General features: G+C 41.5%; 1 protein-coding gene across 3 annotated transcripts in view; it reads right to left on the bottom strand.

The window, feature by feature from the left end:
• Adcy8 (adenylate cyclase 8) overlaps positions 1-21,877 on the bottom strand; it is a 229,597-nt gene that overhangs the window by 42,148 nt on the left and 165,572 nt on the right. For 2 of the 3 annotated variants that reach the window (XM_004656171.3, XM_045143768.1), the window contains exons 10-12: positions 20,179-20,380; positions 18,031-18,120; positions 7,414-7,586 (exon numbers count right to left, since the gene is read on the bottom strand). In XM_004656171.3, coding sequence (XP_004656228.1) covers positions 7,414-7,586; positions 18,031-18,120; positions 20,179-20,380 — 465 coding nt within the window. The remainder of the gene's footprint in view (positions 1-7,413; positions 7,587-18,030; positions 18,121-20,178; positions 20,381-21,877) is intronic. The other variant, XM_012948266.2, reaches the window with a different exon arrangement.

The following is a 21,877-nucleotide window of genomic DNA, read 5'->3' as shown; positions in this document are numbered from 1 at the left end:
GTAATTTGCTCCAGCAAATACAGCCAGTGAATGTTGAACACTGGCTATCAATCAATATCTCTGTGATGTTTAAGTTGCCCTCCTATATAAGCCTACCCATAATTACTTGCCCCCATGCTCCTAAAGAGAATAAATTTTGCCCTATTCATTTGTGGATCTTAGGATCTACCCAGAGCCCTCAGCAGAAGGTGTGATATGTATTAAGTGAAGACATGGATAGAAGATGAAGGCTGTATGATATTAGGTGAATCCTTTTTGGCTTTCATCCTGCATGTGATTATCCCCAGCTATTTGCTCCAGTATCTACCATGTTCTCTCACATGGATGAATACAATAGCCAAGATTGTGTTCATATTTTGTGAGGCCAGTTCAAGATACAAAGCAAAGGGCTCATTAAAGAATTAAGAATTTTAAGATGGTGACAGAAGAGTATCAAACCATGTATAGGACCCTCTAGAGAACTTATGAAGATCAAGTGGATCAAATTTAAGTTAGAAGAAGTCTGTTCCCAAGATATAGCTTCTAAATTCTGCCAACTCCAAATTTCATTAGTTCTTTCCAAATGCCATTTTATGCATAAATTTTTCTTGACTTCATCTTATACAACTTGTTTTCACTTGTGAGAACTTCATCTACTAGTAAATTTTACTTGTGAAATGTCTTTAGTACCTAACACTATTGACATAGTCTTGCAAGGGTGATTTTGACAACACTGGCTAGTTGGAGCCTGGAGACCTCACAGAACCTATTTTTCTTTTTAATGAATTAGTTTATTTATGAGAGAGAAAGAGACAGATAGAGAGAAAGAGAGAATGGGCATGCCAGGGCCTCTAACCCTTGCATATGAACTCCAGACACATGTGCCCCCTTGTACATCTGGCTTACATGGGTCCTGAGGAATCAATCCAGGTCCTTAGGATTCATAGGCAAATGTCATAACCACTAAGCTGTTTCCCCCTGTCTCTTCACAGAACCTTTTTATGCATACTGCCTAACTTCCAGATACCAGAAGATAATAGAGAGTCATGAAATATGGGATATGGATATGTAGGCATGAGGGATGGATGTGGAGGAGGACAGGTGTATATGCAAATGAGATGGAAAGATGGTACTTGTTTTGTTGATAAGCACCTACTTCAAAATACCAAGTGCATAGTAGGGCCGGGGAGATGGTTAAGCAGTTATAGATACTTGTTTGCAAAGCCAGCTGGCCTGGGTTCCATTTCCCAGTGTTCATGTAAAGCTAGATGCACAAAGTGGCACATGCATCTGGAGTTTGTGTGCAGTGTCAAGAGGGCCTGGAGCCCTTTCCGTACCTGCCTTCACTCCCCACCTCTTTCTGCTTGAAAATTAATAAAATACAATTTAAAAAAAGTACATGACAAATATATAGAGATTTTGCTGAATTAAAATAAATATCCTTGCTATTGTGCTCAAAGCAGAGGAATACTACAAACACAATTATTACCCAATCTAAACTTTGATGTGGCGATTGGAGAAAGACCCTCTCGTAGTACAATCATTTACAAAGTGGGGTAATTATTGCTAGAACCAGAAAAGTTGATTGATTCTAGTTCTTATTTATATGAGAGAAAGGGGGGGGGGGAGGGAGGGAGCAATAGAGAAAATGGGTCTGTCAGGGCTTTCAGCCATTTTAAACGAACTCCTGATGTATGCACCACCTGGTGCATCTGGCTTACGTGGGTCCTGGGGAATCAAACTTGGGTTCTTTGGCTTTGCAGGCAAGTGCCTTTATACTAAGCCATCTCTCCAGCCCTTGATTCTCTTAATAAGCAATTAATACTCCTTGCTTAAACTAACATTATGGTCATTGGTGAGCAGAAGCAATAGAGATAACTTTATTCTAGTTTTACATTGGCCTCTATTTTAATGCAAGAATGGATTCAAGTATTCCAGTATTTCCAGAAGTTTACAAGGAATTGGTGGTAAATAAATAGGTCTTCTGCTTATCAGTTAGGATATGTAGTTAACATAAACAAGGATAAGAATGGTAAAGGTTCTAGAATGAGCTAGAGCCAAGTGCAATTATTTCACACTTAAGTCCAAAAGCTATTGTGATTACAGGATAGGAGAGGTGTGGTGATTTGAATGTATGTTCCTCATAGCTACAGGGATTTTTGATTAAGGTTAAGCTTCCTACTTTGGCCCCCAGTGAGCAGAACTCTGCTGGAGGGGATGTGTCACTAGGAGAGAATCTCAAGTCCATTCCTAAGGTGTGTAGAGAGCCAGTTTTAGCTCTGGCTGTTTGTGCTTGCTGGCTGTTGGTTTTTTCTCTCTATGGTATGGATCTATGGAAGTGAGCCAGCAATTTCCGCCATGATGGAACTTTCCCAGGAATCTGTAAGCTTGAAATATGCTGCTTCTGGTCCAATGCTTGTTCCAGCAACAAGAAGGTAACTGCAACAGGGGGGCATGCAGTTTAAAGGTGACAGTGACATGAACTCATAAGCATTGTAGATGAGAGTAGGCTTACGATGATTCTATATAATTATATGGTCCCAAATGAGTTAATGCTTCTCTTAGGCACTCATTCACGTAATATTTCATCTCACACATAATTTATTGGACACCTATTTACCAGATACTCTAAGTGCTGAAATTATGAACATGAGTAATGGTCCTTGCCCTCAAAACCTCCCATTGTGAAGGAAAAGGAAGACAAGGAAATTAATGACTACAACATGGAGAGGTGATGCAATGCAAAACAATTATTCACATAGATTTGAGAATGAGGAATTATTACAGAAGCCATCACTAAGAAGACTGTCCTTGAGTCGAATCGTAAGCGTACTGGATTGGCCTTACAGAGACGCAGGTCATTTGGGACATAACATGTGAATTTTCATGGCTTCAGTACAGGTTATAAATGGTGACCTGTGAAATTGCAGGACATCATTAAAGAGGTCAGTGTGGGCAAGATGAAGGATAAGCTGGGAGGGAGCACCTAGTAAACTCGTTCAACTTTTCCTTTCTTAGAAGTAACAGGGAGCCCTGGAAGGGTTTGAAGAAGGAGTAGGAGTTGACAAGATCAACTTGAGATAGATTAATTAAGAATAGATGGTGGCAGGTTGGTTAGGGAACAGACGTCCTGAGGTGAGGAGGAGGACATTTCAATAATTAAAGCATTCGTGGAATGGAAAGATCATGTTTGATAGCAAATGTAACAGTGGTCAAGTTGTAAAAGGTTTCCATGATCAAATTTGATCCTTATGCCATTTTTACAGCATATGAACTAGTATTATTCCTGTCTTACTGATGAGAACACTTACACCTACATGTATGGAGTATGTGTGATGTGGTGTTGAGTGTATACATATACATGTACAGATGTATGTATAAGGCAGAGGAGAATGTTGAATGTTTTCCTTCATAACTTATCTGAGTTGTTTCCTTAAAGTGGAGCTGTTCAGTATTGTGGTTTAAATCAGAAGTCCCGTATAGCTTCCTGTATTGTGAAAATTTAGTCCTCAGCTGATGGCAGTTTTGGGGGGTGGAGCCTTACTGGAAGAGGTGTGTTTCAGGGGACAGGCTTAGAGGTGTTACAGCCCAGTTGTCCTTTGCCGGAGCTTGGCTCATTTAAATTGTCGTGCAGAGATATGATAGTAGTTGTCTGCTTGTACTATGACTGAACTCCCCCTCAAAACTGCAAGCTACAATAAACCCTTTCTTCCCAAGAGCTTCTTTTGTCTCAGCAATGGGAGGGTAATTAAGATATAGTCATTGAAACTGAGACTGAAGCTGCTATTTGTAGTTAGACTGGCATGCCCCAGCAAGTGTCCAGTCTTAGTTCTCCTCAGGAATGATGTTATGGGCACACATGACCATACCTAGCTGTTTACATGGGTGCTGGGGAATCAAACTGGGGCAGATTATTCTTTCCCAGACCCTCATGCCTTCATGGCAAATGCTCCTACCTACTGAGCCACCTCTTCAATATAGAATCATTTTAAATTGACTTTGTCAAGGCTAGATACTTGGCGGGTAGAAGAGCTGAGAACCCAATCCATTGTGAATTTAAATTCTAAACTTATACTAATTTGTAATATGCTGTAATGTTTCCCACTGCCAATAAAGGATTCTGAGAAAGATTAGTGTCTAGTGATTGACATGAAACTGGGGGCAAGACCTCTCCTGAGGCGCTATCTCCTGAGGTAGGTTGTCATGGAGGGGGCATGATAAGCAGGTTGGGAGATAATAGTCTGAAGCATTAGGACCATCCAAGTTGAGAAAGAGTCCTGACTGTTTCCAAGGTTCTTTATGATTGCCCTGTTTTATATCTTGCCTGCCTTTCTCGTGAGCAATCATTGACAAGTAGAAGAAATGTCCCTAAACTAGCTTCAGCTCCTAAAGCACTAGTTAAGTCCCATCAGCTTGTGATGGTCAACGGAATGCGTAATCTCTACTGACTAGTTACCTTTGCATGTTAAAGTTCTGACACCCCCCCTCCCCTTACACACACAGGAATACTTCCAGCCTTAGAAGAGAAGGAGACCTTGTGACTTTCAGCAATATAGATGACCTAGAGGATATTATGTTAAGTGAAATAGACCAGACACAGAAAGGCAAATACTTAATATTCTCACTTATATGTGGAACTTAAAAAGGTAGATCTTACTAGAAATAGGGAGTAGAGTTGTATTTATAAGAACTAGGAGTGGGAGTTGGGAATTGTTGGCGAAAAGATTAAAAATTTCTGACAGACAAGAGGAAAGAGCTCAAGAGTTCTATTGGACAACACATTGATTAATTACTAACAATGCCATGTATCTTGAAAATTGATGAATGGATTTTAAGTGCTTTTCCACAAAATAAGTGCCAATATATGCATATGTTAATCATCTGTACTTAGCTATTCCACAATGTGTTCATTTATAGAAAGTCATGTTGTGCAACATAAACATATACAATTTGCTTTCCAATTATAAACAAAAAGAACACTTGTAGATTTGTAATAAATTTGTGAAGAAATTCAGGTCAAAGTAACTCAAATGAACAACCAATAAACAAAAAAAGATGTGAAGACTTACTCATAATCAGGGACCTACAAGTGAAAATAGTGAGATAAAAATGTATGTCCATAAGTTTAGCAAGATTTCAAAGGTTTATCAATGATATGGGTGAAAATAAGAAGCAACAGAACTACGATGTGAAGGAGAGAAATGATTTCAGACATGTTGGAGAGTCATTTAGCAATACGATATTTTTCAAGTAGCAAATATAGGTAGCCTACAATTCATTAAATATGCTCTTCTAACTGCCTCAGGAGATATGTGCTGGCTAAGATAGTCACAGCCTATATGTCTATTCATAGGTCAGTAGACACAATATATATTTTTTCTTTTCTTTTTTCCTTTAATTTAAAAAATTATTTATTTATTTGAGAGTAACACAGAGAGAAAGAGGCAGATAGAGAAAGAGGGAGGATGGACACGCCAGGGCCTTCAGCCACTGCAAATGAACTATAGATGCGTGTGCCCCCTTGTGTATCTGGCTAAAGTGGGTCCTGGGGAATTGAGCCTTGAACCGGGGTCCTTAGGCTTCATAGGCAAGTGCTTAAATGCTAACCCATCTCTCCAGCCCCTTTCTTTTTTAAGCTTTATTTTTATTTATTTGAGTGAGTGAGTGAGCAAGAGAGAGAGAGAGGGAGAGAATATATGGGCACACAACTACTGCAAACGAACTCCAGATGCATGCACCCCCTTGTGCATCTGGCTTATGTGGGTCCTGGGAATAGAACTGAGGTCCCTTGGCTTTGTAACCTTAACCACTTAGCCATCTCTCCAGCCCTACAATATATTTTGATATGTTCACATTATATGATGTATACAGGCCCCCTTCTCCAGATCAAAATGAATTATATCTATAAAACCAACCTAAGAGATGGGAGGAGCTCACAGGATCACACTTCTCCCTGAGGAGTTATTGGCAGGTAATGGTTGCTGGGGTAGGGGCAGATATTTTCTTCAGTGATGTAGCCATTGGTAAATTACCCATGCCATGGTATCACTAATTCATGTATGTAAGGAACCCTAACTGAAATCATTAAGTCACAAAAGACATGAAGGTAGAAAGGAGATGGGCAGGGAAAAAGAAGGACTTCAGCAGGAGTGGGAGGGGAGCAATAGAGGAAATGGAGTGAATGTGATTAAAATACATTAGATACATTTAAGGAATTCTCAAAAGAAAAGAAAATTATAAAGCAAATAAAAAGTAGTATTACACTTTATAGATATAGAAATAACTCTCTCTCTCTCTCTCTCTCTCTCTCTATATATATATATATATATATATATACACACACACACACACATATATATATATATATATATATATATATATATATATATATATATATATATATATATATAAAGTCACAATTGAGAAGGATACATACTCAGTGTACTAGTTGTTCATTCTTGAGAGATTAATAAAGGAAGAGAATTCAACAATATCAGACACAAGTAAAGTAAATGTGACTAATTGTTACCATTGCCTATTTTCAGGAGTTGCTTCGTAAATGTTCCTTCTACTTTCAGTCCAGTTTTGGAGGCTTCTTGGGTCAGCTTGGTCTTTGATTTTTATTTTTTTCTGATGGATGGAAATTTATTCTGGTCTCAGATAAACATATGTACTTCGTATTCTTGGGTCCAGCTTTCAATGTCTAGTTCCTCCTACTATTACCAGTGTGAGGTTTTTGTTTCCCCATTGGCTGTCACATGGGCCAGGTGATGTCAACACTGAAAGTGTGGCTAGTGGGGAAAGGAAAGCAAGGGAGCCAGGAGATACTTTCTTCGCTGTCTTCTGCTCCAAGACACATTTTCCCGCCTCATAGTGTACCCACCCGCACTGCAACTGTTGAGTGAGTGGAGCTTCCAAGGCCCCAGCTGAATCTCTTCACGACTTACGCCGTCCAAACCACGGGACCTCAGCTTGCATTCACCTCCACTCTTTTCCCCTCACTTTCATTGCTCTGGGTGTGCATTAGTACTTGTCTTGCTCTATGTTCTGTTATCTAAAGACTCTTGATTTAGATATCACTCTTTGTACTTTTCTGTATTTCCAAAATAACAATGGACAGTGATTGCTGTTATAAATATTGCTCCTGCTAAATTAAAAGTAGATACTACAAGTCTTAGAACCACGAATCATAAACTGTTAGGCATGAGGGTAAACCAGAGCTATTGCTTACATACAGTTCAGTACAAATTCTAAATGATTAACTAACCTATGAATTCATATACTGAAAATGAGGGATTTTTGCCTAGAATTGTAAGTTGGAAAAAGCCTTAGTTGAGATATTAGTCAATATCAAACCAGTTTTAATAACTACATCCATTACTTCATTTCCTGTGAAAGCAGAGAACTTTTGGAAGAGGTGATGGTGGCACTTACTCTCCACTGTGGTTTAGGTTGTCATAACGAAGAAAGAGGCCTGCATAGACGGTCTCTGTCAGCAGAGCATAGATGGCTATCATGATCAGTAGCACAGCCAGCTTCAGGACAGAGTTAAGTCGGAGAAAAACCGCACAGGTCACCATGGCCAGTACCCCCGTGAAGACAAAGTACTGCAAACACAGAATGAGGGCGGTCAGTCTCCTCAGGAACTCCCTCTGAGACTCCCTCTCCTACTTAGTTCCCATAGGTCTCTTTGGGCAAATATTTGTTGAGCATTTGCTCCGGGAGTTCTCAGGGCCTCCTGAAATTCAGTGAGTCACAGATTGAACCTTTAAGTCTCCTATCCCCAAACCTCTGTTTGCTATTCTGTGAAGGATGCCATCATTTGTATTGTCCCCTAGTCTGGAAAGTGTCATAGGCCATGCCTTCTTCTCACCCATGCCCATCAGTCAGTCATCTAATGTCTGTAGGTTCGATTTCTTCAACAGATCTCACATGCAGCCAGCTTCCTCCTTCTGACCTGCCTGTGTCAGTTCTCAGGGGCAGCTTGGGAACAGTTTGTCTTGGCAGATATACACCTGTTGCTGGGTTTCAGCTTCCCATCATTCTCTACCCAGCCTCTGAAACACATATCTTATGTGATAACTCAGAACTCACAGGCTACAACACATCACACTGCCTTTCAGTCTCAAAACCCTTCTCCCATGCGCCAGTGCACCGTGGATCAGCTCTCATCCATATGACTAAAGCTTACTCTGACAAATGTCAGTTCAGGTGTTGTTTCCCTCTGGAAGCCTTCCTGGATATCTGCATCGCCTCCTTGCAAGACTGGCATGGCATCTACCGCCCTGTGTCCAATGTCCCTATTAAAATTGCAAATTTGGAGTCACCTGAGAGCTGAGCTACTAGAAGAATCTGACCATCCAGATGGTCCTCAGCCCATTTCCCTCCGGAAGTGTTCTGGCTTGTAATTCTTGGTGGTGGGCTCAGATTGTGTATTTAGTGGGAACAAAATTTAATATTGTCAACTGCTGATTTTATGGCAGCATTTTGATCTTAATATCTCTAAACACACTTTACTTACAGTACTTGCAATAGCTACTTAATATGAGACTCATAACTCTCATTGTATAGGTTAAGAAACTGGGTCCATAGAGCTCAAGTGACTTGTCCAAGATATCGAATCTTAGAAAAGTGGACTCAGTCCATATAAATTTAACTCTAGTTAGAATGTGGGCTTGATAACTTCTACAATCTCTTCCTGAACACACTGTTTTCAAAATACAACTTCTCTTTTCTGTTGATTGAATTTCTGTTCAATTGTATGTATACATACAGACAATTTCTGAGTGGGTAGGGTTATAGGTAAAAATTTCTAAAAACTCATTGTGAAAGATTTGCTATGATTTACCAGGGAAATTGATGTATTTATGTAACTTTTCAGCAAATATTGATAAAAATATAAATGTCCTAACTAATTTCTCATTGAGGTCAAAAATCCTGTGTATTGGTGTGTAAAGTGGGATAAGAAAGTAATCAAGTATTGTCTGTATCCTTAAAACACTGTCCCATTCCCATGTCTGGTCCTACCTTTTTTTTTTTTTTTTTTTTTTTTGTTTTTTTCGAGGTAGGGTCTCACTCTAGCTCAGGCTGACCTGGAATTCACTATGGAGTCTCAGGGTGGCCTCAAACTCATGGCGATCCTCCTACCTCTGCCTCCCAAGTGTTGGGATTAAAGGCATGCACCACCAAGCCTGGCTACATCCTATCATTTTTACTCTCTTTTCTTAGTAAACCTGATTTTCAATCCTCATATCAAATAGGATAAGCTATTTTAGCTGTCCTTTTGGATCTTCTCTTGAGCAAAAATTTTAGGTAATCCTTTTTTAAAAATTTTTAAAAATTTTTTCTTTAGGTAATTCTTCTTAATACCTTTGTGTAGGAAGTTGTGTGTGAAGTGATCAGAAAAAAAGTACATTTTCAAGAGTTTATTTTCTCCATCCAGAGAAACTTCCAGGACACTCAATGTGAATTAAAACTACAGGAAAGAGAAATTGATCTGAGAGGTCATGTTTCATTGATCCTGGCATTACAACAATGGCTCATGTATGGCATTATCAATGCAAGTCATGAGTCATTCCTTAGACCAAAAGCCAATGAAATGACTGTATTCTTGGAGCAAGTGTTTTGGGCAAGAAGTAAGATGCATTTAGTGAATGTTTATTGCAATCAAGGTATTTAGTGGTCACTGGAAGTCCAGTGATGAATAAAAGACAACCCAGGTCTAAAAGAATTCATGGTAGAAAATGGGAAGAAGGCATGTAAGTGGCAGCATTAATATACTTTGCCAGCGATGTGAACAGACAAACACACATGCATAGAGGCAGGGGACAGCACACTCTGTGGAGAGAAGGTGTCTGAAGCCAAGGTGTGTTCAAACTGGACATTGATTGAGAGAGATTTTTTTATGGCCCTTGGGCTCATCACTGAAGTAGACTTAAAACACACCCAGCAAGGCTCAGGGAATTTTGTGGAAGAGGGGGTAGAAAGATTGTAATAGCCACAGGTTGGGACATCATGCCCAGAGGCATTGCCTGCCCCAAATAACTGACCACTGCTCCCACAATGCATAACCCACAACTCCATGGGGGAATATCAGCAGCGCCTCCAAGGAGGGGACAGGGAGGAAGGAAAAGATGGCACCAACACCTCATGTATCTACACAATGTAGATTACTCATAAGAAACCAGACATTGAAGAATAGAGAGGGTTTCACATGACAGAAAATTGGAAGATAAAAAAGCATAAGTTCAAATTTAAAGAGCAAAGTGTCATGGGAATGAATTCCTTGAATTAAACTCAAGAACCATGTACCTAGTTGTATGGAGAGCAGAAGATGTATTGTCTTCCCACTCTCTCTACCAAGATTATGAAGATTATAGTAAGCAAATAGAATCACACATTTGCAAAATGGATGGTACTCTTTTCTTTAGTTGTTTCAGTCAGCTGAATTAACAAGTTCTTGACATTTCTTCCCACCACCCTTCATTCCACAGTAAGGCATTACTTCACTGCTCTGTGTGGTTTAGCAGAACTTCTACCTTTATGTGTAAAGTGAAGCCTCATGGGAATGCTAAAAACTGCAAGTTATCAAGGACAGTGAGGCCACAGACAGCCCCAGGAGCATCTCTCCTGTCCCTTTTCTAACCTGCGTGAATAGTTAGGGTGGGATGGGGACATGGGCAGAAGGTTGGGAGCTGCAGAAACATCACAGTTTTGCAAACAGTTCATGGAACTTCATGAACTTACAGAATGGGAGATTCCAGATCCGAAGGAATGGTGATATTTCTGTCAAACAAAGGATGATCTCTGTGCTCCCTTCTGTTACCCAGGGAAGCCAGCTATGGCCTATGTTTACATTTACACATCTCACATAGTTGAAGTTACAGGTATGCAAGAGAACACCCAAACATATAAAAATACAAAGGCAGAAGACTCAGTTACAGATGTGTATATTGCAGTCCTCATGTGAGGGACTGTGGGAAAAAAAAAATAAGTATTTGTTAGTGGTTCTGGGTATGTGAATATCAGAACTAGAAGACAGTAGTGAGAAACCACTTACCCAAAGAACTAAGTGTCCTATTAATAGGGTTACTAGAAGGCATTTATCAATATAGGGGGTTTATTTTTAACTAATTAGACTGAAAAAGCAGGATCCAAAATTGTATATGTACTCTAGTTACAATGTAAAAACATACACAGATAAAACAGCTTACAGGTGACTTCTATACTTTTGTAGTGTACAATAAATCTTATTTTAACATGCCATATGAAAAGAGGTGTGGGTTGATGTTTTGGAATGAGTTCTTACATCCTATGAACTCAATATCTTACACAATAATGAAGTTCCTAGTTTCTTCCTAGATATTTTAGTGATAATAACAATGTCAAGATTTGTATGAGAAATGTTAGTTCTTGGGCAAAGTTCCCAGCAATCTCTGGCAATGGAGACAATCTGTGCAGTACTTTTCCTTAGTAAAAAAGGAAGAGACTCAATAACAACATCATTTTTGACCATTAAAAGTAGTGCATGTTGCAGTGTGCATTGGTACTTTTTGGTACCCAGAAACAGAAGTTAGTGGCAATTCAGGAGACAAGATGAACTGTGGATAGATACACAATCATTAAAGATGTGGAAGTGAGACAGACAAGAGCCTGTGTTAAGTGAGCTTCAGGCAAGATGGGGGACCATATTGGGAGTGATGCCTATGCGCGAGGGGTAAGCTGGTGGAGACTGCATGTAATAACTCTGACTAAACATTTACTTGGCACATATTCTATGCCAGGTACATGAGTGGCCTTACACACATCATCTTAATCATTTCTTAAAATGACTCAGGGTTAGATACTGTTATGTCTAGTCTATATAAAAGGTACCGTCCACATAGCACCTTTTATTTAAAAAATAAATTTTTAATTTTATTTTGTTCACCTTTTTAAACTTCTAAATACTCCAGGTTTTCTTTTGATGATATATGTGCCTGGGAAATCATGAATAAGGTAAATACTTCTCACTCTGTAACAACTAACTGTAAAGTGTAAAGGGTGGAAAGGTAAGACTGTTTGTATGGATTAGCCATTTTATACCCAAAACATTGTATTCATTAATTCACAATTGTTAGCTACTATGCACACAAAACTGCCAGGCTAGGATGCAACATGAAATTTCATAATGTGCCATAAATTACCTTGGAAACATATAGCATTTTTCTCTTAGAAGAGGAGAAAGAAGTCTTTTATACATTGGCAACTGAAGAAGGAACCAAGTGTCTACCCACACAAGTCATAGACTTGCCATTTTTTCCTCACTGTCCAAATGCCCATGGTATCATGAAATCACATGGCAAGAATGAAAGAATTCAAATTCAAAAAGTCGCTATGGTTAAAAGAAATCATCCAAACCAAACACTGACCATTTCTCATAGAACCCAATTCTGAGCAACTCCACAGCTTTGAAAGGTGGACAGACAAAACCCTCCCCTTCTCTGAGTCTCAGCCCGGGCTCCCCATGTGTTCAAGGAGTAAAGAAGTCACCTTTCTGGGGACACCGCTTGTGCAGTTGGAGAACACTGGGTTCATGCTCTACGTTGCTTAAGGGGTGCGCTGTGTCAGGAATGGGCATTTCGTGTGCTTTTGCTGCTAATACGCTGTCATGATTTTTTTTAATTCTAATTTTCCTATTTGGCATTTTTTAAAAAAGTGTTGTGATGCCTATACTTTTTTAAAGTATAGGACATATTTCTCCACTGTGCTTACTTTAGGTGATTTTTATTACTGGTTTTCAGCAAATTGATTAAGGTGTGTGCCTATGTGTGTGCACATGTTTAATGTTTCTTGGACATCGAAAAATTGTCTATTAGTTATTTAAATCATTTTTTTTGTCTCCATTGTCTTCCCTGTTTTGAGAGGAGAGGACCCCAATTATAATATATTAAAGTTTTAATTCCTGTTTTCATTTTGTAATTTCTTTTGGATATTTCTCTTTTATATTTCAGTAATTTTTTTGCTCAAAAATGTCTAATTCATTTTCTTCCAATGAAGTTTTCATCTCATCCTTCACAGTGTTCATTTCTAGATATGCAATTTGGGCCTCATATGTATCTCCCTTCTCTTTAGGTTTTGAGCAATTAAATTAACTATTTTATTATCTATGTTTGCTAGTTATACATGGCCAGTTATGGCTTCATCTCCATCAGTTCATTCTTTTCTCCTTCATTATCATATTTTTCTCCTTTGTAAATGTCTGATAATGTTGATTGGATGCTAGCCATAGTGACTTTACCATATGAAATCCTGGATGTTTATACATTCCTACAAATGCTCTTGAAATTAATTCTGGGACACAAATTACGGAAACATAGTTTGATCATTTTGGATCTTAACATTTATGTATTTTTAGTTAAGGGAGAAGCCGAGCTGCAAGGAATTTAGGAGCATAATTTCGTATTCCTAAAGCAGAGCCTCTCTGATTGCCAAGGGTCCAGTAAATTGGGATGCCTTTTGTCTGAGTTGGGGAATGAATGCTGTTTCCAGCTCTGTGCACACTGCAGAACTGATCCATCCTGGTGGCTCTTTCCTCATCATTGGTCGGTTCCTCATCTGCTTGCACTGATTGGACCCTGTGTATAGCTCTTGGCTTCTCACCATGCAGTTCTTCCTGTGTGGGAGTGTGCTCTACAAACTCTAAGCCACCTTGACCTTCCCTGGTCAGGAAGTCTGGGTCTCAGCTGTGCTCCCCTCCCTGAGCCATGCTCCGAAAAATCCTCTTTAACAAAGCTCAACCACAGGGCTCTTACTTCATTTACTTCCCATTTTTCAGGGATGACTGCCTTCACCGCTTCAGTGAGTGTGCCCAATCTCATCTGACCTCGCAAGCTAAGCAGAGTTACATCTCATTAGTACTTGGATGGGAGCGCCCTGAAACTATCATTTTATTTTATATTTGCTTGCTGTGGAAAGGTAAATCTTGCAAGGTACTCTAGTGGAAGTTGCCTTCTTTCTCCTAAACATTATTAAACAGGTATTGGCCTCTAATCTGGGCAGAGCCTTTAGGTAATTTTTATACTTTTATGCTATTATCTACTGGCTTTAAAGATGTGCTGAAAAGCATGTTGTGGTTAGGTAAGTCAGTGCAGGAAGAATGGAGTGTGAATCCTGTGGTCGGATAAGTTTAACACAGGAAAAATAGAGAGTGAGTCCTATGGTTATATGAATCAGTGTAGGAAGAGTAGAGAGAGAGTCCTGTGGTTTAAACAGTCAGTGAAGGAAGAGTAGAGAGTCCTGTGGTTTAAACAGTCAGTGAAGGAGGAGTAGAGAGAGAGTCCTGTGGTTTAAACAGTCAGTGAAGGAGGAGTAGAGAGAGAGTCCTGTGGTTTAAACAAACAGTCAGTGAAGGAGGAGTAGAGAGAGAGTCCTGTGGTTAGATGAGTCAGTGCAGGAAGAATGATGAGTGAGTTCTATGAAGATGCCATCAGTGTGTGTGAGGCTGTGGAAAGAGAGAGGTCTGGAGGAGTTGGATTTGCCAAACCACATGCAAAAGGGAAACAGGAAGGCCTGGCATAAGTACAGGATGCAGGAAACAGATAGTCACATCTCTTTGGGAGAACTAGCTCCTAGGCTCTCACACTAAAAGCCAGTTTTGATTGCTTTTAGAAACACAGTGGGCTGCTTGGGAAGACACAACACATAGTACAGGAACTTGACTCTAAAATGAGACTCTTCCCACAGAGCCTCCTGTGAACCATGAGTAGATATTGGAGATGATGACACTCAGGGATCCTATGTGTGATCTACATCCTTTTTATAGATAGGCCTATGTCCTTCCCCTCCCCCAGACTGCTCTTCAAGTCAGAGCTGGAACATGGCTTTCTACACTCAATTCTTGCATCTTCCCTCTTTTCGAGCAAGTGGCAGGCTTCCTGTTTAGAACTAAATTATACTTGACGCCACGTTTTATGACAGCCTCATATTTCTATCACAGCATCCAGTTTGGCAATGTGGTTTTCACTGAGCATGGTTTCTCATGAGGTGACACAGGTTTACCACTACCATAGCAGAGGAAATGGAGGCTCAGAGAGATGCAGTGATTTGCGTGGGGACAGATGCCAGTGAATACTGGGAGTGGATCAAGTGTTTCATGGGGCCCAATTGTCTAATGCCTTCAGTTTGGCAAACAGATGGCTACCCGTGCTGTATTGGCCAATGATGGGTCAAATCAGGTGGTTGTCACAGCTGGGGAATTTGTTCTGCGATCATTGCTTGCTAATCCTTGAGCGAGATGCTCCTTTTGTTATAGAGAAAAGACAATCTCCAATTCATATTTATTTTATCCCCTCCTTTTTACATTTGTGTCCATGTATATGTATGCGTATTTGTGTGTGCCTGTAGATGCACATGTGGCTGAACATGCATGTGCATATGCGGCGATCAGAGGACACCTTACATGTCATCCATAGGGATGTTATCCACCTCTTTTGTGAGACAGGGACTCTCACTGGACTGGAGCCAACCAATCATGCTTGTGTGGCTGGGCCCATGAGCCCAAACATTCTCCTCTCCCCACCTCCCAGTTCACTGCAAAGTGAATTGCAAGTGTGCACTATCATGCCAGGTACTTTTACATGGATATCAGGGATCAAACTGAGGTCCTCAAACGTACAGGGCAAGTGCTGTCCTGACTGACCTATCACTTCCATCTCCTGTTTGATCTCCTTCATTTCATTTTTGTGTGATGAGCCTGAATAGTGTATATGTTTATATGTGTATGTGGGGGGTGTGGCATAGACTAGAGGTTGTCATATGTTCTTATCAATAACCCTCCACCTTTTGGAATCAGGGTCATTTACTGAGCCCAGCGCTCACTCACTCCGCTAGATGAACTAGCCATTGAGCTCCAGGGATTCCCTGGATCTGCCTCACCAGTTCTGGGATTACAGATACACACCACCATGTCCATTGTTCTAAATGGGTTAGGGACCCAAACTCATGTCCTCATGCTTGAGCAGCAAGCATGTTACCTACTGAAGCACCTCCTTGGCCATTTATTTCTGTTTTTGAAGATATGTATTTATAAGCTATATTGGTCATGCATGCTCAAGATATTTGTACTGGAAATAATCATGGCTAACACCAAATAAACACATACTTTGTACAGATGGTTCCCGATGATATGGGTCAGCTTATTTAACACTTATAACCAGTCAGTAAGGACTACTTTTATCCTTATTTTATGTTCAAGGAAACTGAGGCACAGGTACAAAGCTATGTGATCATAAATCTGGCTCAAACCTTTCTTAACACTGGCAAATCTGTGAATGGTGTGGTCCTGAGGTTGACAGCTCAGGTGTGTGGCCAAGAGTATAGCATGTTGATTTAGAGCGGCATAGGGTCACAGAAAAGTAAGTCCCAAACATATGCCTTATGCCAGAGACATGTTAGGAACTATGTATTTGCTAACTCAAACAGGCAGGCACCATGAGAATGATAGCTCTATGAAGAAGGTATAAATTATCCCATTTTATAGATGAGGAAACTGAGGTTCAGTGGAAGTAATGATTGACTTGGTTTAAAGTGAAGTCCAACTTTGTCTAGCTCCAACTTTTTATCCAACTTTTAGCCAACTTATTTTCTCCCCAAAGTTTGGGCACTCCCCATGCTCTCCCACACAAGAAGTTCTCAGGAAGCTGGCATTGCATAGAGTCATATGAATCAGGGTGGAAGTCCCAGGCCATGCAGTCTGCCCCATTCAGCCATGCACACCCCTAGGGGTCTAGTTCCTCTTCCAGGAACCAGGATTGTGAGTAAAGAAGCCATGGTGCAAGTTAGAGTACCGAGTCACTGCAGATAGAAAGAGGCAGAAGGAAGGAGAGGAAAGACTACGAAAGGAAGTCAGGCAGGAAGTCTGGTGAATGCCGCTAGGCAGCTACTTTCTGAGCTCTTATTTTATTGAGGATCACTGTGAGTTCGAGGCCACCCCGAGACTACAAAGTGAATTCCAAGTCAGCCTGGACTAGGGTGAAACCCTACCTCGAGAAACCAAAATAAATAAATAAAACTAAATAAAATTATTATGTGTAGCGTCAGGACAGCAGCAGCCTTTGCACTGGGCATCTGCAAGATTTCAGCAGCGCTCTGTCTTTCAGCAGGTGCTCTCTGCATGCAGGTGGAGAGAGAGGTGAAGAGGCGAGGCCTCCTGTGTTTTTCAGAATGCTTCTTAGACCAAGTCCTGGGCCCAGAAAGACTCTAGAGCCTTTTGTTATCTCACATGCTGGACGTGATCTCTGAGTTGCAGATTCTTTGTTTAGGATCTTCTTTGTTCTCCTGAAGTTCTTGGGGCATGGGGTAGGTTGGGGTTTCCTGGCCCTACCATGGCTACTCTCTTAGAATTTCTACTCCCGTATATAAACATCTAGACTAACACATCTGTTAGACTGACCCTGATGAGATCAGTGGCTCTGTGGTCAAAAGAGGGTCAGACCTACATGGAGATCACAGGTAACTTGTCTCCTGACCTAATGGTACTCTGGACATGCCCCTTACCTCTTTGACTTAAGATGTAATTTTTAAAGTCTTTTTTCTTCTTTATTTACCCTTCCTTCTTTCCTTCCTCTCCTCCTTCCATTCTCCCTTCCATCTTCCTTCCCTCACTTTTGAATGCACCATGTACCAGGCACTAAGTAGTAAATTTGCTTGACGGCAGCATCTCTGATAGATTCTACTATAGGATTTTATAGGAGATATTGAAAGAAATGAGTAGGAGGGGAAGAAATAAAGGAGAAAGATAACTAGAAAGGTGAGAAAAGCAGACAGAGGGGGGGAAATGGAGGGAGAAGCAGGTAAAAGGCAGGAAAGCAGGAAGGAGGATGAGGAGGCAGAATATCTGCGGGGAAAGGAAAGGCAGAAAAGGGGCAGGAGACAGAAAGGAGGAGATGGAGGCAGGAGAGGGAAAGAGAGACTCTGAGGCCCTTTCTAAGGACCTCAAGCCAGGTCTGTGTACTTGAGCTGGTGGAGGTGTTTATGTCCACCTTTCACCAAGGTTTGCTTATAAATAAATACCTCTGGGTAGGAGCAGATATCTGTAAACACAGCTGAGGAATTGAAAGTCAGGTTCTTCAAGGGTATCGACTTGTCAAAATCACACCACAGCTGCGGATTAAACAAAAAAAAAAAAAGAAGAAGAACAACAACAACAAAAAACAAAAAGACACAGGAACAGCAAAGTCAGTGTGAGTGGGGTGTCGGGAATGGAGCTGTGAGCCAGCGGCTGCTGGCCTTCAGCCAAAGCTGGGGTAGGTGGGTCTAGAGGGGCTTGACTGCCAAGAGGAGGTGCCAGCTTGATTGCCTCTTTGATTACAAAAACAAGTGCTGGCTCAGAAAAAGTTTTGGCAAGCCAGTCACGAAACTGGGGAAAGACTGCTCAGTTGGGCCTGACGCTTAGAGTCACTGGAGTGTGCTTGTGGGGAGAGGCTCAGAAGAGAGAGGTGGATGGCAGGGAAAGAGGGCTGCCATGAAGCTTATGTCTAGGTCCATAGCTGAGGGGATTCAAGGGACCTGAAAGGACATTTTTTTTCCAGAACGACTGGGGTGCACTGGGGTGATGGACATTTTTCTAGGAAAGATGTGGCTTCAGAGAGTTTTGGTACTCTGAAAACAAAAACAAAAACAAGCTACCATTGGCTGAAAACCTCCTCTGTGCCAGACACTTTGTACAAAAAGTCTCACCATCATCTTAATATAGCTACTGGTTTTATCCCCATTTTACAACAGAAAAATATGAAACTCTGAGAAGTAAAGTAACTTGTCCAGGGACACCGTGCTTGTGACTGGTGGTGCCGAAATTTGAGCACAGGTCTATCTGACTCCAAAGCCTCCTATCTTCCGGCCACACCAGTGTGGCACAGTGACCCCACTCGAGCCAATGACCTTCTTTTCAAATCCAGTATCCCAGAAATATCTCCATCAAGAGCTGAGATCCTGGCTACCACTGCACTGCCCATGATGAGCGATTCACCTGATTTTGTTTCAATATCCATGGCCTATAAAATATTCCTCAGACAACCAGCTTCATGAGATGATGCTTTCTCTTTCCTTTATTCCCCAGAGTCCTTTGAGGCAAGGACAGTGCCAGAGCTTAAGCAAGGTACTATGGTGCCAATTGGACAGTGAGTTACAGGCAGTCTAAGCCTCCAAGCCATAAGTTGACAACCATGATAGTCTACAGGCTGGGTCACAGGATGTGTGGATATTCCCTCATGGCCCAAAGGGAACAATGACGGTTTCAGCCAAATGACAGTGCCTCAACTAGAGTGTCTCAACGTACCAAGTTTAAGACCCAGAACCAGATCGAACACCTGTAACTAGCTGCCTGAGCCCTAGGCAACACAGAGTGCATCTACACGAAAAGTACCTACTGCTATCATGGTATGGCTAGAGAGAGAAAATGAAGCCATTGGAATACAGGATCACTGAATTAACACCAATGATGAATAGCATGGCAGTTGGAATCAAACCTGAGTTCTGTGCGTCACAGTAGATATAGACTCTTAGAACGTCATAGGCAAGGCACTCAACCTTCCTGAAACCCAGTTTCCCACCCATCAAATGTGGATAATAATACCTACCTGTTTTACACAGTAGGCGCTTAATAGATGCCAGCTATTTTACTTCCATTTCCCTACCCCACCCCTCCTCCCAGAAGTACAATTTAGTAATTAGAATGAGCATGGGTCATGGAGTCAGACAGGCCTCATTAGCAAGTTATTTCATATCTCTGAGCCTCAGTTTCCTCAGCCATAAAGTGGGGATAAACGAGACTTACCTCATGGGGTTTATGTGAGCATAAGCTTGAAAAACATGTAAAGCTGCTCCTTCAGTGCATGGCACAGAGCAGGTTGATTATCATACTTTCTAGATAAATGGTGACTTTTCTTTACCGTTACAAGAGATTGACCGTGATTGGTATAGAAACTGAAGGACTCCTTCAGAGATATTCACCTCCCCTGCTGGGAAAAAGACAACTTTTCCCGAGGTGAAGCATTCTGACAATGGTCACACTTTTGCTCTCTGTCCCTAAGTTTGGGGCTGGACTGGCACATACAAATAAGGTACCAAGGAAGGGCAATGCAAGACGCTGCTGGTTCCACAAACTCCTAATTCCCAGCTCTAAACTAATTATCAGGGGGTTGGAGGGTTTGGGATGCTTACGATATTAAGTGCGGCACCCAGGAAGTTAATCAGGATAGAGGCAAAGATGATGACATTCCGGGCCAAGTAGGTTTCATTGATCCAACAGCAGGTTTTCCGGAGGACGAGGGGGAGACACTTGTAGTCCTCCGCGGTGGTGATGAGGACCAGAGCAGCATGCAGCATGATCAGAACAGAGAACTGGATGGTCATGGGCACCAGCCTGCAGGAAACACAGAAGGCACATCGTGGGGCACCGGTTGCCTGAACCCTGCCACACATAGATGTCATAATCCCGGAAGTCCCCCAGACTCTGCTGCCCAAGCTAGAGCTGGGTATTATGGCATTGCCCTCTTTTCTATGTTCCTTCCTGTCTCCTCGCCCCAACCCCCATCCCACCATGAGCAGGAACAGAACCACCCCTCCCATTTAGACTCTCTCTATTGCCTCTGTGATGTTCCTCATGTGTAAGCTGAGTCACATGGACTGGAACTTGCCCTTTCCCTCAAAAAAACATTATATGGGATCACCTTTCTTTATTTTTTTCTCCCTATCTCTTTCGCCTTCTATGCTCAGCCTGGAGCATGGTGCTATAACTCTCTTAATAAAACTTTTAATTCTAAAAGCACATGTCATCTCAGCTGCCTCTCATAGAATCAACCGGATGCTCTTTCACACTTCTCCAGCTCTCAAAACATAGTTATGAACCCCCACTTGTTTTTTTTTTATTAAGATTTTTATTTATTTATTTGAGAGTGACAGAGAGAAAGAGGCAGATAGAGAGTGAGAGAGAGAATGGGCGCGCCAGGGTTTCCAGCCGCTGCAAACGAACTCCAGACGCGTGCGCCCCCTTGTGCATCTGGCTAATGTGGGTCCTGGGGAATCGAGCCTCGAACCGGGGTCCTTAGGCTTCACAGGCAAGCGCTTAACCGCTACGCCATCTCTCCAGCCCTGAACCCCCACTTGTTAACCATCCATGACAGTCATGGTCATGATCTCCCATCCTCACACCATGTGTACAGCAGCTCTTCTATAGTTCTGCTTGCTCAGGAAAAGAGCTATTAGCAGGAGGCATTACATGCATTTATCACTTCTACTTTACAGTGCTCTCTGCTGAGAAGTTCTGGAAGGACTGTGAGCTATCTTGGCTTGATGTATTGCTCCTGCTCTTTATCCCCTCTTCACTTATCATCACCATTTGCAATGGGCAACTACTACAAGAGCAACACACCTTGGAATTGTACCACAATGCCCTCGTTGTGGGAGAGGCCCACATGATCATCTCTTTCAAGGTCAGCCTTTATGAAATTTTCTCCTTCCATCTACTCTGATGGCCAGAAAAGACTTGGCATTGATTCCAAGTTTCTCACTTTGGTTAATGATTTCTACAGCTTGCATGCAACATACCAGAGACTATATGTCACCAGAAAGGGTATAGTTTAAGACAAGGATAAGAACTCATTTTTTGACACCTTGGCTGGTATCAGCAACCCAGCATTCAATCTCTGGAGGTGCCTTTCACTGCTTCTCCTCCTTATTAACAGCTCATTCTTCCCTAGGTTTATTGGTTTTACTGGGGACTTCCTCCACTGTTCTAGAGTTCGTGTCCAATCATTTATGTCCTACACTGTCAGCCCCTCACTTCTCTACCACTCACCCATAAAACTGTTCCAAGTGCTAAAGGTTGTCTTTATAAAGTTCTGATCTTTTCCTTTTACAA

This window comes from Jaculus jaculus, chromosome 2 (genome assembly GCF_020740685.1).
Source record: "Jaculus jaculus isolate mJacJac1 chromosome 2, mJacJac1.mat.Y.cur, whole genome shotgun sequence".
In the NCBI taxonomy this organism is placed as follows: domain Eukaryota; kingdom Metazoa; phylum Chordata; class Mammalia; order Rodentia; family Dipodidae; genus Jaculus; species Jaculus jaculus.
The sequence above is the reverse complement of the archived record's forward strand: the minus strand, read 5'-3'. Positions and strand labels throughout refer to the sequence as shown.